This window comes from Protopterus annectens, chromosome 4.part0 (assembly GCF_019279795.1).
Source record: "Protopterus annectens isolate FY-2018-M chromosome 4.part0, PAN1.0, whole genome shotgun sequence".
Classification (NCBI taxonomy): Eukaryota; Metazoa; Chordata; order Ceratodontiformes; family Protopteridae; genus Protopterus; species Protopterus annectens.
Window position 1 is genome coordinate 1,208,231,386 of NC_056733.1, and position 15,610 is coordinate 1,208,246,995.

The following is a 15,610-nucleotide window of genomic DNA, read 5'->3' on the forward strand; positions in this document are numbered from 1 at the left end:
GTATTTCTACTAATTATTAATATTTAATCAAATGCCTTGTGTACTTTATATTCCAGACAACTTTCAAGCTGCTGAAGCAAAAACACAGGCAAAGGAGATCTCCGTTACACGTCAGCGTCACTCACACAGCTGACCACGGAGTTCTAATACAGCACCCAGACAAGTTTCTTAATGCTATACGAAGTTCAGTTTACAGACAACCATGAGAGCACTTGGATGCAGAGAAAAAGAAACAGCTCTTCAATTCAAAGTAGCGCTCGAGGTTACTGTTTCATGAAAGAAACAAATGACAGTTTAGCATGTTAAAACTGGAAACAAGACCAGGGAAAAGAAATTATGTCATGTTTAAATCATATACTGATAGAATGCTTGAAAAAAACAAGTGTTCTTTGCAATATATACATAAAATCAAGTTCTGATATGATCTATTTCAGATTTCTGATTAAACAGACAGTAAATTAATCCTCCCCCTTTTTTTCTCATTGCCCTCCGTCTTTCCCCTCTCCCTCCCCTAAAAAAAAAAAAGAAAGGAGGAAAAGGAAGAGACAATTCAAGAAAGAAATAAACGTGTGTGCAGGATCCAACTAACTATACATCCTAGGTAACACTAGCAGTTGTATCTAATAAGGATATAAACATATGTGTGTAGGATCCAACTAACTATACATCCTAGGTATCACTAGCAGTTGCATCTAATAAGAATATAAACATATATGTGTGCAGGATCTAACTAACTATACATCCTAGGTATCACTAGCAGTTATATCTAATAAGAATATAAACAAATGTGTGTAGGATGCAACTAACTATACATCCTAGGTAACACTAGCAGTTGTATCTAATAAGAATATAAACATATGTGTGTGCAGGATCCAACTAACTATACATCCTAGGTATCACTAGCAATTGTATCTAATAAGAATATAAACATATGTGTGTAGGATCCAACTAACTATACATCCTAGGTATCACTAGCAGTCGTATCTAATAAGAATATAAACACATGTGTGTGCAGGATAAACTAACTATACATTGTAGGTATCACTAGCAGTTGTATCTAATAAGAATATAAACATATGTCTGCAGGATCCAACTTACTATACATATTAGGTATCACTAACAGTTGTATCTAATAAGAATATAAACATATGTGTGCAGGATCCAACTAATTATACATCATAGGTATCACTAGCAGTTGCATCTAATAAGAATATAAAAATATATGTGTGCAGGATCTAACTAACTATACATCCTAGGTATCACTAGCAGTTAGATCTAATAAGAATATAAACATATGTGTGCAGGATCCAACTAACTATACATCGTAGGTATCACTAGCAGTTGCATCTAATAAGAATATAAAAATATATGTGTGCAGGATCTAACTAACTATACATCCTACGTATCACTAGCAGTTGTATCTAATAAGAATATAAACACATGTGTGTGCAGGATAAACTAACTATACATCCTAGGTATCACTAACAGTTGTATCTAATAAGAATATAAACATATGTGTGCAGGATCCAAGTAACTATACATCGTAGGTATCACTAGCAGTTGTAGCTAATAAGAATATAAACATATGTGTATGCAGGATCCAACTGACTATATGTCCTAGGTATCACTAGCAGTTGCATCTAATATGAATATAAACATATGTGTGTAGGATCCAACTAACTATACATCCTAGGTAACACTAGCAGCTGTATCGAATAAGAATATAAACATATGTGTGTGCAGGATCCAACTAACTATACATCCTAGGTAACACTAGCAGTTGTATCTAATAAGAATATAAACATATGTGTGTAGGATCCAACTAACTATTCATCCTAGGTATCACTAGCAGCTGTATCTAATACGAATATAAACATATGTGTGTGCAGGATCCAACTAACTATACATCGTAGGTATCACTAGCAGTTGTATCTAATAAGAATATAAACATATGTCTGCAGGATCCAACTAACTATACATCCTAGGTAACACTAGCAGTTGTATCTAATAAGAATATAAACATATGTGTGTGCAGGATCCAACTAACTATACATCTTAGGTATCACTAGCAGTTGTATCTAATAAGAATATAAACGTGTGTGCAGGATCCAACTAACTATACATCCCAGGTAACACTAGCAGTTGTATCTAATAAGAATATAAACATATATATGTAGGATCCAACTAACTATACATCCTAGGTATCACTAGCAGTTGTATCTAAAAAAAATATAAACATGTGTGTGCAGGATCTAACTAACTATACATCCTAGGTATCACTAGCAGTTGTATCTAATAAGAATATAAACACGTGTGTGCAGGATAAACTAACTATACATCCTAGGTAATACTAGCAGTTCTATCTAATAAGAATATAAACATATGTGTGTAGGATCCAACTAACTATACATCCTAGGTATCACTAGCAGTTGTATCTAATAAGAATATAAACACGTGTGTGCAGGATAAATTAACTATACATTGTAGGTATCACTAGCAGTTGTATCTAATAAGAATATAAACACGTGTGTGCAGGATAAACTAACTATACATCCTAGGTATTACAAACAGTTGTATCTAATAAGAATATAAACATATGTGTGCAGGATCCAAGTAACTATACATCGTAGGTATCACTAGCAGTTGTATCTAATAAGAATATAAACATATGTGTATGCAGGATCCAACTGACTATATATCCTAGGTATCACTAGCAGTTGTATCTAATACGAATATAAACATATGTGTGTAGGATCCAACTAACTATACATCCTTGGTAACACTAGCAGTTGTATCTAATAAGAATATAAACATGTGTGTAGGATCCAACTAACTATACATCCTAGGTATCACTAGCAGCTGTATCTAATACGAATATAAACATATGTGTGTGCAGGATCCAAATAACTATACATCTTAGGTAACACTAGCAGTTGTATCTAATAAGAATATAAACATATGTGTGTAGGATCCAACTAACTATACATCCTAGGTATCACTAGCAGCTGTATCTAATACGAATATAAACATATGTGTGTGCAGGATCCAACTAACTATATATCCTAGGTAACACTAGCAGTTGTATCTAATAAGAATATAAACATATGTGTGTAGGAGACAACTTACTATACATCCTAGGTATCACTAGCAGCTGTATCTAATACAAATATAAACATGTGTGTGTGCAGGATCCAACTAACTATACATCCTAGGTAACACTAGCAGTTGTATCTAATAAGAATATAAACATATGTGTGTGCAGGATAAACTAACTATACATCGTAGGTATCACTAGCAGTTGTATCTGATAAGAATATAAACATATGTCTGCAGGATCCAACTTACTATACATCCTAGGTATCACTAACAGTTGTATCTAATAAGAATATAAACATATGTGTGTAGGATCCAACTAACTATACATCCTAGGTAACACTAGCAGTTGTATCCAATAAGAATATAAACATATGTGTGTGCAGGATAAACTAACTATACATTGTAGGTATCACTAGCAGTTGTATCTAATAAGAATATAAACATATGTCTGCAGGATCCAACTTACTATACATCCTAGGTATCACTAACAGTTGTATCTAATAAGAATATAAACATATGTGTGCATGATCCAACTAACTATACATCCTAGGTATCACTAGCAGTTGTATCTAATAAGAATGTAAACATATGTGTGCAGGATCCAACTAACTATACATCCTAGGTATCACTAGCAGTTGTATCTAATAAGAATATAAACATATTTGTGCAGGATCCAACTAACTATGCATCATAGCTATCACTAGCAGTTGTATCTAATAAGAATATAAACATATGTGTGTGCAGGATCCAACTAACTATACATCCTAGGTATCACTAGCAGCTGTATCTAATAAGAATATAAACATATTTGTGTGCAGGATCCAACTAACTATACATCCTAGGTAACACTAGCAGTTGTATCTAATAAGAATATAAACATATGTGTGTAGGAGCCAACTAACTATACATCCTAGGTATCACTAGCAGCTGTATCTAATACAAATATAAACATGTGTGTGTGCAGGATCCAACTAACTATACATCCTAGGTAACACTAGCAGTTGTATCTAATAAGAATATAAACATATGTGTGTGCAGGATAAACTAACTATACATCGTAGGTATCACTAGCAGTTGTATCTGATAAGAATATAAACATATGTCTGCAGGATCCAACTTACTATACATCCTAGGTATCACTAACAGTTGTATCTAATAAGAATATAAACATATGTGTGCAGGATCCAACTAACTATACATCCTAGGTATCACTAGCAGTTGTATCTAATAAGAATGTAAATATATGTTTGCAGGATCCAACTAACTATCCATCCTAGGCATCACTAGAAGTTGTATCTAATAAGAATATAAGCAGATGTGTGCAGGATCCAACTAACTATACATCCTAGGTAACACTAGCAGTTGGATCTAATAAGAATATAAACATATGTGTGCAGGATCCGACTAACTATACATACTAGGTATCACTAGCAGTTGTATCTAATAAGAATATAAACATATGTGTGCAGGATCCAACTATAACTATACATACTAGGTAACACTAACAGTTGTATCTAATAAGAATATAAACATGTGTGTGCAGGATCCAACTAACTATATATCCTAGGTATCACTAACAGTTGTATCTAATAAGAATGTAAATATATGTGTGCAGGATCCAACTAACTATACATCCTAGGTATCACTAGCAGTTGTATCTAATAAGAATATAAACATATATGTGTGTGCAGGATCCAACTAACTATACATCCTAGGTAACACTAGCAGCTGTATCTAATAAGAATATAAACATATGTGTGTAGGATCCAACTAACTATACATCCTAGGTATCACTAGCAGTTGTATGTAATCAGAATATAAACATATGTGTGTGCAGGATCCAACTAGCTATACATCCTAGGTAACACTAGCAGTTGTATCTAATAAGAATATAAACATATGTGTGTGCAGGATCCAACTAACTATACATCCTAGGTATCACTAGCAGTTGTATCTAATAAGAATATAGTAATATTAATTTTTGATTGCAAGTTTCACTGGTTAAATAAATGAAGAGTTATACAAGACAAGTAACGTAATGATCCATACTTCTTTAGGTTTCCATAAACATTTTATGATTTAGCTTGATCTTTGAGAGAATTAGGAAGTCCAGTACTTTTAGCTCCAGTTTTCATTTTTTCTTTCTTACATCCATCCAGTTATTTTTCTCATGTGATCTTTTAAGGGTTGTAGATGGTGACCAGTCCATGCCTTCTGGGATTGTAATGATGTTGTTTTAGATGAACAAAACAGCTTCTTCGACCCTGTTGAAAGATCTCATCTCGTTTCGATGGTAGATTTTGATTTTGGCTGGATAGACTAATTGTGCCTTAATTTTATTTTGCTGTAATAGTCTTACCAATGGCAAGAGCTTTTCTCATTTCCAGGACTCTTGTGGAGTAATCATTATCTAACCTTATTTGGTTTCATTTGAAAGACAAGGGACTTTTCCTCCAAGCTGTTTTCAGTATGAGTTCTTTATCTAAGAAGGATAGGAACTTCACAACTATAGATCTTGGAGAAGCATTAGGGGAAGGCGGGATTGGTTTCCCTATGGCTCTATGTGCTCTCTCTATCCCATATGACAAACCTTCTTTTAAGTCCAAAAATTCAGGCAGCCAGGAATTTAGGAAGGAAATAATATCTTCTCCTTCTGTTTTTTTCAGGGAGACCAAAGATTCTAATATTTGTTCTCCTCTTTCTGTTTTCGACAGTATCTACTTTATTTATCAGCCAAGTATTTTGTTGCAGAATGGTCTCACAGTGGAATTCATCTTCCTTAAGTCTTTTATCTATATCATTCATTGAAGTCTCAATGTTCAGGATTTTGGATTGTTGCTGCTGGAGGATTTCCTTTAGAACATCAGTTTGTTGTTGACAGTTCATCTTTAAAGTTTCAAGGTTGTCAGTAAATCTGTCCATTTTTAAAGATAATTCCTGGAGAGTAGTAGATATAGACTGGATTTCTTTCCTTAGTGTGGAATCAGCGTGTGAAGATTTTGAGTTGCTCATCTCTGCCCAGTTGTATAATCATTAATTTTGACACAAAATGTTTTAAGAAAAACTCTAAAGTTGAAAATCTAGTAGATTATTGGTTCTCAAACAGATTGTATAACTTTTAAGGAGTTGATAATAGAATTTTAAATAATAATTACTGTTGAATGTATCTAATGCTGGTGTAGTTTATTCGGATGATAGTGATGTGAACTTGGAAACTTTCACAACTTCTTTGAGAGAACTAGAAAATAAATTATTCAAACTGAAATGGTTACAGTGGCAAAGAACATATTTTGAAGCCTGTCTTAGTTTAAAGGTGGTTCTAAGAAGCCTTTGCATAAGCCAGATGCCTACTTATGATAATCATTATCAGGACCTCCTTAAGAAGTGGCAGCTATTTAATTTAGAACTTAATAACAATTACAAGAATTTACTGCTGGAATTTTTGAAACTGCTTGAAGATACATTGTTGCTAGAAGCTGATTCATTACAACAGAAACTTGTCAGAGATTTTAAATCCAAGATACATTTGTTAGCTCTTGATGACTGTATGATAATGTGTCTTTGTTTGACATGCGGCTACAAAATCAGAAGCAGAGAAAGCTTGAAAGAGATTTCAATGAATTTTCTGGCCAAAATAGAAGAGAGTTTTTCATGAACAAACAGATAAATTGACATCAGCTGATGTATGTGTTAATTCTGGGTTGAATGCTGGGTAACCGTCTGCAGTGAAGTCGGTTACTTCCACATCTTTAACCTTGGCTCATGGCACTGCCTCGAACACCTCAACATCTGATAAAGTACTTGCTGTTTCTGATAGACCACCTCATTTTAGAAGGAAAGAACCGGTTGGTGTACCTTCTACAAGCTCAGTTTTTCTGAGTTTACGTATTCCAGTGAAGACAGATGGGACTTTCAGAACACTGAGGTCCCCGAGTCAAGGAAGGAAGAGATGGAAAGTCTCTCAGGATCAAGATTCTCATTCCGAAGAGACTCAAATGTGGTAAATGAGGAGGGGACGTTAGTACATTACATCTCCTCTATCGTGTTGACAGAAGCACAGATGAATGTTTTGAATAAAGGTCTTTCTTTTATTCCTTTTAATCATTCTGATAATACTGATGTAGTTATTGTTATTAGGATTTTTACCAGGAATGTGATGTTGAAGATGATGTTTTATGAAGTGAATTCTATTGTATTAAATTTTGGTAAGCCTAGTGTTTTTGTTTCTAAACTTGATCCTTCACTTGAAGCTTTTTTTAAAATATGTGAATCTGAGATTATAGGCAGATGCTCAGCACCATGCAAAGGTAAAATTTTTTGTAATTTGAATAGGGAGGAATTTTTAGCTTTGAAGCAGCTGAAAGAAATGCGCACTATTCAGACACGCCCAATAATGTTGGGATAGAGTCTGTTAGATTGTTCCTTAGTAGACATAGTTCATATACTAACACACAGATATATTTGATTTGCTCTCTACTTGAGATTATTCTTGAAAATAATGTTTTTTATATTTGGGAATAATTTTTATCTCCAGAAGTTAGGCATGGTTATGGGCACACCTTGTGCCAACAGCTACGCCAGTATGGTGTTAGCTTAGTGGGAGCAAACTAAAGTTCTTTCTGATAACCCTTTTGTGTCATCCATTATGTATTATAAGTGTTTTCTGTATGGCATATTTTTGCTGTGGAGAGGTTCTTCACAGAGTTCTCTTTTCTTGTAAAGGGCAGGGTGCCCTGGAATGGGTTTGCCTCGAGAGAGAGGCCCACACCCCAGAAAGCATTGTGACTCCAGTGGCATTAGGTGAGCTCTCACCATCCCTTGAAAATCCAGGGGAGAGGATGTAAGTCTCATGCCGGGCCTTACCCATATCCGCAGCAGGTCTCCAAGGTAAACGGCCTCTGGCATGTTAGAACAATGTAGGTAAGGGAGTCAACAAGGCAGAGCTGTAATGTCAGGATAAGGATTGGCTCTAAGGGCTGGGTCAATCAGGCTTGGGCATGAAGTGGGAGAGCATGCGCCACTGCTGGACGAGGCATCACCCCCTCACCATGCCCCCCCCCCCAGGGCGGCAGGCAGTAGTGACTCTGAATGCACATCTGAACCTTTCTGTGGATCGCCCCAGTTGTGGCAGGCACTGGTCCCTACTGGTGTCCCTCATCGTCTGGCAGCTAGCAACTTTCTTAGAACAGGTGTGGACTGGGAAAATCTCAGTTTAATTAAAACAAAACATCACGAAGGCCCAAGATGGGTGTTGACGCAATGTGATTTCTGCCCAGTGCTCTGAATGTCAAAGTGAAGAAATTCAATGAAGTGTGGGTAAATGGCAGGAGTAACTATGACTCTCCTAAGGTTGCCAAATGTCTCATCATCTAATTAATGACATGAATGAATGGATGAAAGAGATTTCCACTGCCCCTACCCATTGTCAAGAAAAACCACAGCCAGGGGAAGGGGCTTGTCAGAATCAGTGGGGAAAGAAGACCCTGTTGAGCTTGAAAAGAATTTGTTGAATATTTTGGGAACAGTACTGCATTTTTAAGATTTACTTTGAATTTTTCTAGGGAATGTGTGGACTTTCTAGATGTTAATATCAGTAAGAATGATAATGGTAAAATTGTTATTAATTTATATCGTAAACCTTGTAGGAAGAATAATCTATTCTATAGATCTAGTATGCATCTCTCATATGTTTATAGGAAAAATTTGAAGAGCCAATTTATGAAAGCTTCCAGACTCATTAATGATGAAACGGCTCTAAAAATGACTTTTGATACCTTAAGGGAAGAATTTTTGAAGAGGGTTATAAAATGAATGAGATAAGTAGAGTTAGATGGTGGGGTTGAATTGTTAAGACATAGTGAAACAAAACCTCACTTTGTTGAGTATTTAACTGTAGTTAATAATGCTGTCAGTAGTCAGCAATCTAATGTGGCTCAGATTCCTTTAATGTATACATCAGATGTTAGCAGTATATGGATTTATTAAAAATAATTGGCCAATTTTGATGATGATAGAATAAAAGGTATAGTTAGTTCTGAACAAATGCTGACTTTTGGGAATGAAAAAATGACTTAAGATACATATTTGCTATAAGAATTTGAATAGTCATACTGGTCAGCGTTTCTGCTATTAAAGGCACTTTTCTGTGTGGTTCATGTATATCCTCTGAGTTTATAGACTCAGCTTCTGAATTCATACATCCAAATACAAAGGTGCATTATAATTTGAATCTATGTGCAGATCATGCCATTAGGAATTTGGTTTATGTAGCTAAATGTGTTCCATGCACATGTTTTTTATGTGGGCAAAGTGAATCAGAGCCTAAGAGATCGAATCCTGCAGCATGTTTATGATATCCGCAGGGGTAATCTGACTATTGCACTGGCCAAGCATTATAGCTGTTTTAGTGATGTTTCACATTCTTTTAAATTTTCAGTGTTACAGATTCTACCTGTGATTTTGAGGGGAGGTGATATTTTTAACAAAACAGAATTGGCTGAAACTAATTGGATCATTTTGTTTTAAGCCGGTAAACGTTTTGGCTTGAATACTATGGTACCTCTGAAACCTGCCCTTAGAACACACGCTTTGCTTCATTGATTGTTCTGAAATGTGATTGGTTGTTATTCTTAAGAATCACTGTATGATTTTAATGTTGTGGTCTGATGAAGCGTTTTATACGCCAATACACTTACCTGTTTTATCTTGTTGGATTATTGGATTAAAGGTTTTATTATCAGCTTCGACCGAGTTGGACTGTCACTTCTTTTTCTTCTGAATTTCGAGTTAAGGGAGTTTCCAGATAAAGGAAATCCATAGGGTAATGGGTGTCCTAGCTATATCTCTTCTTGTCACAGCTGAACAAATCACAAGTAACAAATCAGTCTTAGATTTAGGTGACTCCCAGATGTGTTCTTCTACAATGAGTCATGAAGATATAGTTAGATGAGGAACCCACTCACTGAGCACAACTGGACAGCAACATGGCAAATAAAAATTAAATGCACCATTTTTTTCATGGGGAAAGCCACAGACACACACACACAATTTACATGTACCAGCTCCATTTTGACACAAACCTGAAAAAGGGAGAAATCCCCCAAAAGAAAATAATCTCTTCATTCTGTTGTACTTGATGATCAGTAAGGGACCCCATTTAGGAACTGATGTATGACAAGGCGCTTTAGTAGCAGGTAGTATTATAACAACAGGTAAATTAACGTATTTACTATACTAAAAATTTTATCAGTAATGCAGCTTTTAAATTTATTTTACATTGGGAACTACATGTAAATTTATTACTAGATATTAGTCAAGTCACTTTTCAAACCATAATATTACATTTGTAAGAGCAAACACTGTACCTTTTCCTAAAGCATCTGACTTGGTTGTAACATACTTTGTTTCATTAATAAAGGTCTAGCTGCCCCTTTGTAAACTGAAGTGACCACATAGACCTTACTTTTTGTATAGCATTATTATTTTCTTTGGACATCTATCCTTATGAAAGCACACGGATCTGGTATTAGACAATGAAGATCTACTGATTTTGTGGGACTGTATTATTTTATCAAAGGTTCATTTCCGCAAACCTTTGTTCATCGAATCATATACAGTGAAAGTTCACTTCTACGAACATTCAGTTCAATGAATGACTTTCCCAGGGAAAGTAACGAGTTGCCCATCATTAGAAATTTGCACTTTTCTCTACTGTAGTGTGATCGCGAAGTTGGTATATATAGTTGGGGATGGGGTGGGGGCACAGCTCCCCAGCAGGGTGGGTTTGAAATAGTGTGCTTTGTGTGAAATTCAAATGCTGGGCAACTTGTTACTTTCCCTGAGAAAGTAATTTATTAAACTGAATGTTCGCAGAAGTGAATGTTCACTGTATATGATTCGATAAACAAAGGTTTGTGGGAATGAACCTTCAATAAATTGACATAGACCCAATTTAGCTAGTCTCTTGCTATCTAAAATGAGCTCAGAAAACAGGTCTTTAAAATTACACTTGTCATAAAAGAATCCAACAAGATGACAACTACAACAATTTTATAATCTGAGAGTGCTAGATGCCATCCAGTAGAATATTTAAAAAGAAAATTTGTGTCAGATTTAAAACTTATGATTTTAAGAAGTGCAGTTTTGACTACTTAAATATATTATAAAATTAATTTTTGTATTATATATTAATGAAACATTTAATTGTGTGTGTCAGAACAATTGGCAGAAGTGAGATCTGGACATGTGTCCCTTAGTTTTTCCCTTACAGTGTATGTCTCCTGTGAATATCTGTTACTGCATGCAGAGTCTCATCTGTAAGTTGCATTGTCAGTTTTTTTGCCTTAATTCTGTGGCAAATAATGATGAATATCTTAATAGATAGTTTATAAGGCCAAACTGTACTTACTGTATTACTTTAATCATTGCTTCTATAGTTTACTTTTGCTTATTTCTAACTGTATTTTGTTTTGCTTCTCTGTATGTAGAAAGAGAAAGTAGCCTCCCACCCACCATTGAAAAAGCTGAGGTCCCTCAATGATCTGGATCAAGCCCATGAAGAGCAGGAAGTCGAATTCTTGAAATTGCAGGTCATTGAACAGCAGAATATTATTGACGACTTAACAAGGGTAAGTGCTGAGCAACAGCAGTCAAACAACAAGCACCTTTTCCAGAAAATTTTTATTACTTCAGTTTGAAAATAATATGCTGTCTTTCTGTTTATAGATTCATAGGTTGGTACTAGGCTATCGGCCCTAGGGCCTATACAAGCCTAGCCATAACAATTCCCTGGCTTATTTCTTCCCACAGTATTTACCTCCCTGGGCCCCTGTCTAGCAGGGTGACTGACGTCATCCATGGAGTGAATTTCCTATCTCCCATCCAATCATCAAGGTTCCTTTTGAAGAGGGCCAAGGAGGCGCTCTGCTTGACATGTATGGGCAGTCTATTGCAGAGTATGGGGAGTCTCTGGGTCAGGAACCTATCCCTCCAGCATGTTTTGTTCATTGTGATGACAAGGTTTAGATCCCTGGTGCGCGTGTCTCTGAGGGATTGGGATTTCTTTAAGTGTAGTATGTCCAACAGCTCTGGGTTTGACAGAGATTGTCTCTGAGTAGACGATATGCGGCAGAGTATAGGTGGAGTTTTTTTAGACGGTCAGCATAGGACATCTGCTTTAGGCCTGTGATTCTTTTAGTGAGGTATTTCTGTGGCCTTTCCAGTTGTTGCAGATGTCTTGAGAGGTACATATCAAACGGGGCGTTGTATTCTATAATGGATCTAATGAGGGATGAGTACAGTGGGACAATGACCTCCTTTTTTCTGGATAAAGCGCTGTTAGTGATGAAGTGTGCCACATAGGATTTCCTGACTGTTGTGGTGATGTGGTTATCGAAGGTGAGACCACTGTCCACCTGTGTCCCTAAGTCTCTTATCACACTTTCGGTTTAGTGTACTGTCACCTATGTGGTAATTCATGGGTACATGTTTCTTCCCAAAGGGGATAACTATACATTTCTTGGCACTGAGCTTGGGCCCATGGCTCTGGCACCAAGCATCTGTTTCTGTTAGGCCCTTTTATAGAATATCCACATCATTTGGGGATTCAATAATGGCTCCCAGTTTGCAGTCATCTGCGAACTTTTTTAGCCAGAGTCCCTTAGTGTTGGCCTGTACTTCAGAGAATTAGATGCCAAACAAGAGCGGTCCAAGGACTGAACCCCGAGGTACTCCACTTGTCATTTGTCTGGAGCTGGATTTGGAGTTGGCTACTTTTACATTGTGGGTTCTGTCAGTAAGCCAGTTGGCAAACCATCAAGTGACATAGGGATTAATGCCCAGTTTAGTAAGTTTATGTATGATTCCAGAGTGGGGGATGGTGTCAAAGGCCTTGGCAAGGTCCAGATAGGCTGTGTGGACCACTTTACCCTTGTCCACGGCTCTGGAGACTGATTCAAAGAAGTCAATCAGGTTCGATGTTATTTTATTCATTTGCAAATCAAGTAAGACCAGCAGTCAAAATTGTCTATTTTCATGAGTAACCAAAGATCAGTTATTTGGTTAGGAGCAGAATTATACAGCTTGCAACTAGTGATGTTAGAATTAGCAGCTCACAACCTTGTGCTGTATACAAGGATGACATTGGTGGCGAACGGTGCTTTCTGTTCTCTGCTGTTTGAGTTGAAGAAAATGATCATGAAGTAAGGACCAGTAGCACAGAACTTCCAGTACCAAAGCATATGGGTGACTATTTTTCGTCAATGTGGCTTTTCATCGATGAATGAAAGAGCCAGGTCAGTTGATCAAAATTCAGCTGATCTAACCCTACTGGCTTTTTCAAAATGAGATTGTGGTACAGTGGGGATGAGGAAATATGTCTCTTCCTCACTGTAGTCCAGTCTCAGAGTTAGTATATATAATTATCTGGGGGTATGGCAGCTGCAGGGGGGCTTGCCCCTCTGCAAAAAAGAAGTTTTTAAATATATATATTTTTTTATGATTGTAGGTTTGACTGTAGGTTCAGTATTATGATATTTCAATGGATGGTTATGCTTTGAAGGATATATCCATACACATACACCATATACCTCTCTTCCTCTCCATCCTCCCCCACTCCCTGTCCTCACTCTGTCTCTGCTCCGCAGTTTTATTTGTTCTCGTTTCCTTCTGCCCTTTCCCTGTAAAGTGTTGTAGAAGATAAATGAATGATGTGAGAATATTTAATTGCAACAAATTCTGTGCTATAGGAAAAGTAATATGCACCAGATAATTAGTGGTTTCTTAAATGCACTTTGCTCATTATCAGGGAAGTATGTCTCCATGAGCAGATTTAAAATTACAGAGGCCCTTATTGGGTGCAACTAACTCATAGAAGAGTTCACGTGTAAGCTATACTAACAGACCACAGTTTAAGTAATTTATCTTTCTCCTGGGTCCACACTACTGGGAGTATGTACTTGGGTACTTCATATAGGTTCCCTCTCAGTGGCTAGTTCTCTTTCTTGACTTAAAACTCCTATGCTCAAGGCATAGGCATCCATAATAGCACATACTGTTGCAGACCTCTGCCATACCTCTCAACTGTAGAGATTTTTGCAAAATGTCCAGATTTTTGCCTCATATTTTGGTCCATTTCTCATAAAATTGTGGTTTTCTATCAAATCATTGGCAAATCATTTTAGATTTAAGTCAGAAAATAATGACAGACATTTGAGTTTCAGACTTCATACCCTTCAGAAAATTCATGCTAATGCAAAACCTGTTATTCTGTCTACTTTCTAAATTTGTAAGAGCAATATTTCAAAACTGTCCCTATTTTTGGGCCTTTGTTGCCCAGTGTAGTTAGGCAGCATAGGATGGTGGTTTGTAGGATGATACTGGTGATCAAGAAGAGGAGGAGAAGTGTGAGGGCATCACCAAGGATCAAATGGTGGAAATTGAAAAAGGGTAATTGTGAGGTGGAGTTCAGGGAAGACTTAAGACAGGCAATGGGTGGCAGTGAAGAGTTACCGAATAACTGGGTAACTACAGCAGAGCTAGTAAGAGAGATGGCTAGAAAGGTGCTTGGTGTGACAGCTGGAAAAAGGAAGGAGGACAAGGAGAACTGGTGGTGGAATGAAGAAGTACAGGAGAGTATACAGAGAAAGAGGTTGGCAAAGAAGAAGTGGGATTGTCAGAGAGATGAAGAAAGCAGACAAGAGTATAAGGAAATCAGGTGCATGGCAAAGAGAGAGGTGGCGAAGGCTAAGGATAAGGCATATGAAGAGTTGTATGAAAGGTTGGACACTAAGGAGGGAGAAATGGACCTGTACTGATTAGCTAGACAGAGGGACCGTGATAGTAAAGATGTGCAGCAGGTAAGGGTGATAAAGGATAATGAGGTAAACGTACTCACAAGCGGGGAGAGTGTGTTGAGAAGATGGAAAGAGTACTTTGAGGGGCTGATAAATGAAGAGAATGAGAGAGAGAGAGAGAGAGAAGGTTGGATGATGTGTGGATAGTGAATCATAAAGTGCAGTGGATTAGCAAGGAGGAAGTAAGGATAGCTATGAAGTGGATGAAGAATGGAAAGGCTGTTGGTCCAGATGACATACCTGTGGAAGCATGGAGGTGTTTAGGTGAAATGGCAGTGAAGTTTTTAACTAGATTGTTTAATGAAATCTTGGAAAGTGAGAGGGTGCCTAAGGAATGGAGGAAAAGTGTTTTGGTACAGATTTTTAAGAATAAGGGTGATGTGCAGAGCTGTAGTAACTACAGAGGGATTAAATTGATCAGTCACAGCATGAAGTTATGCGAAAGAGTAGTGGAAGCTAGGTTAAGAAAGGAAGTGATGATTAGTGATCAGCAGTATGGTTTCATGCCAGGAAAGAGCACTACAGATGCGATGTTTACTCTGAGAGTGTTAATGGAGAAGTACAGAGAAGGTCAGAAGGAGTTGCATTGTGTCTTTGTGGACTTAGAGAAAGCATATGACAGGGTGCTTAGAGAGGAGTTGTGGTATTGTATGAGGAAGTCG

At 36.9% G+C, this 15,610-nt stretch overlaps 1 protein-coding gene across 2 annotated transcripts in view; it reads left to right on the forward strand.

The window, feature by feature from the left end:
* JAKMIP2 (janus kinase and microtubule interacting protein 2) overlaps positions 1 to 15,610 on the forward strand; it is a 1,408,623-nt gene that overhangs the window by 1,002,508 nt on the left and 390,505 nt on the right. For both annotated transcript variants that reach the window (XM_044069136.1, XM_044069137.1), the window contains exon 9: positions 11,583 to 11,723. In XM_044069136.1, the coding sequence (XP_043925071.1) occupies positions 11,583 to 11,723 (141 nt within the window). The remainder of the gene's footprint in view (positions 1 to 11,582; positions 11,724 to 15,610) is intronic.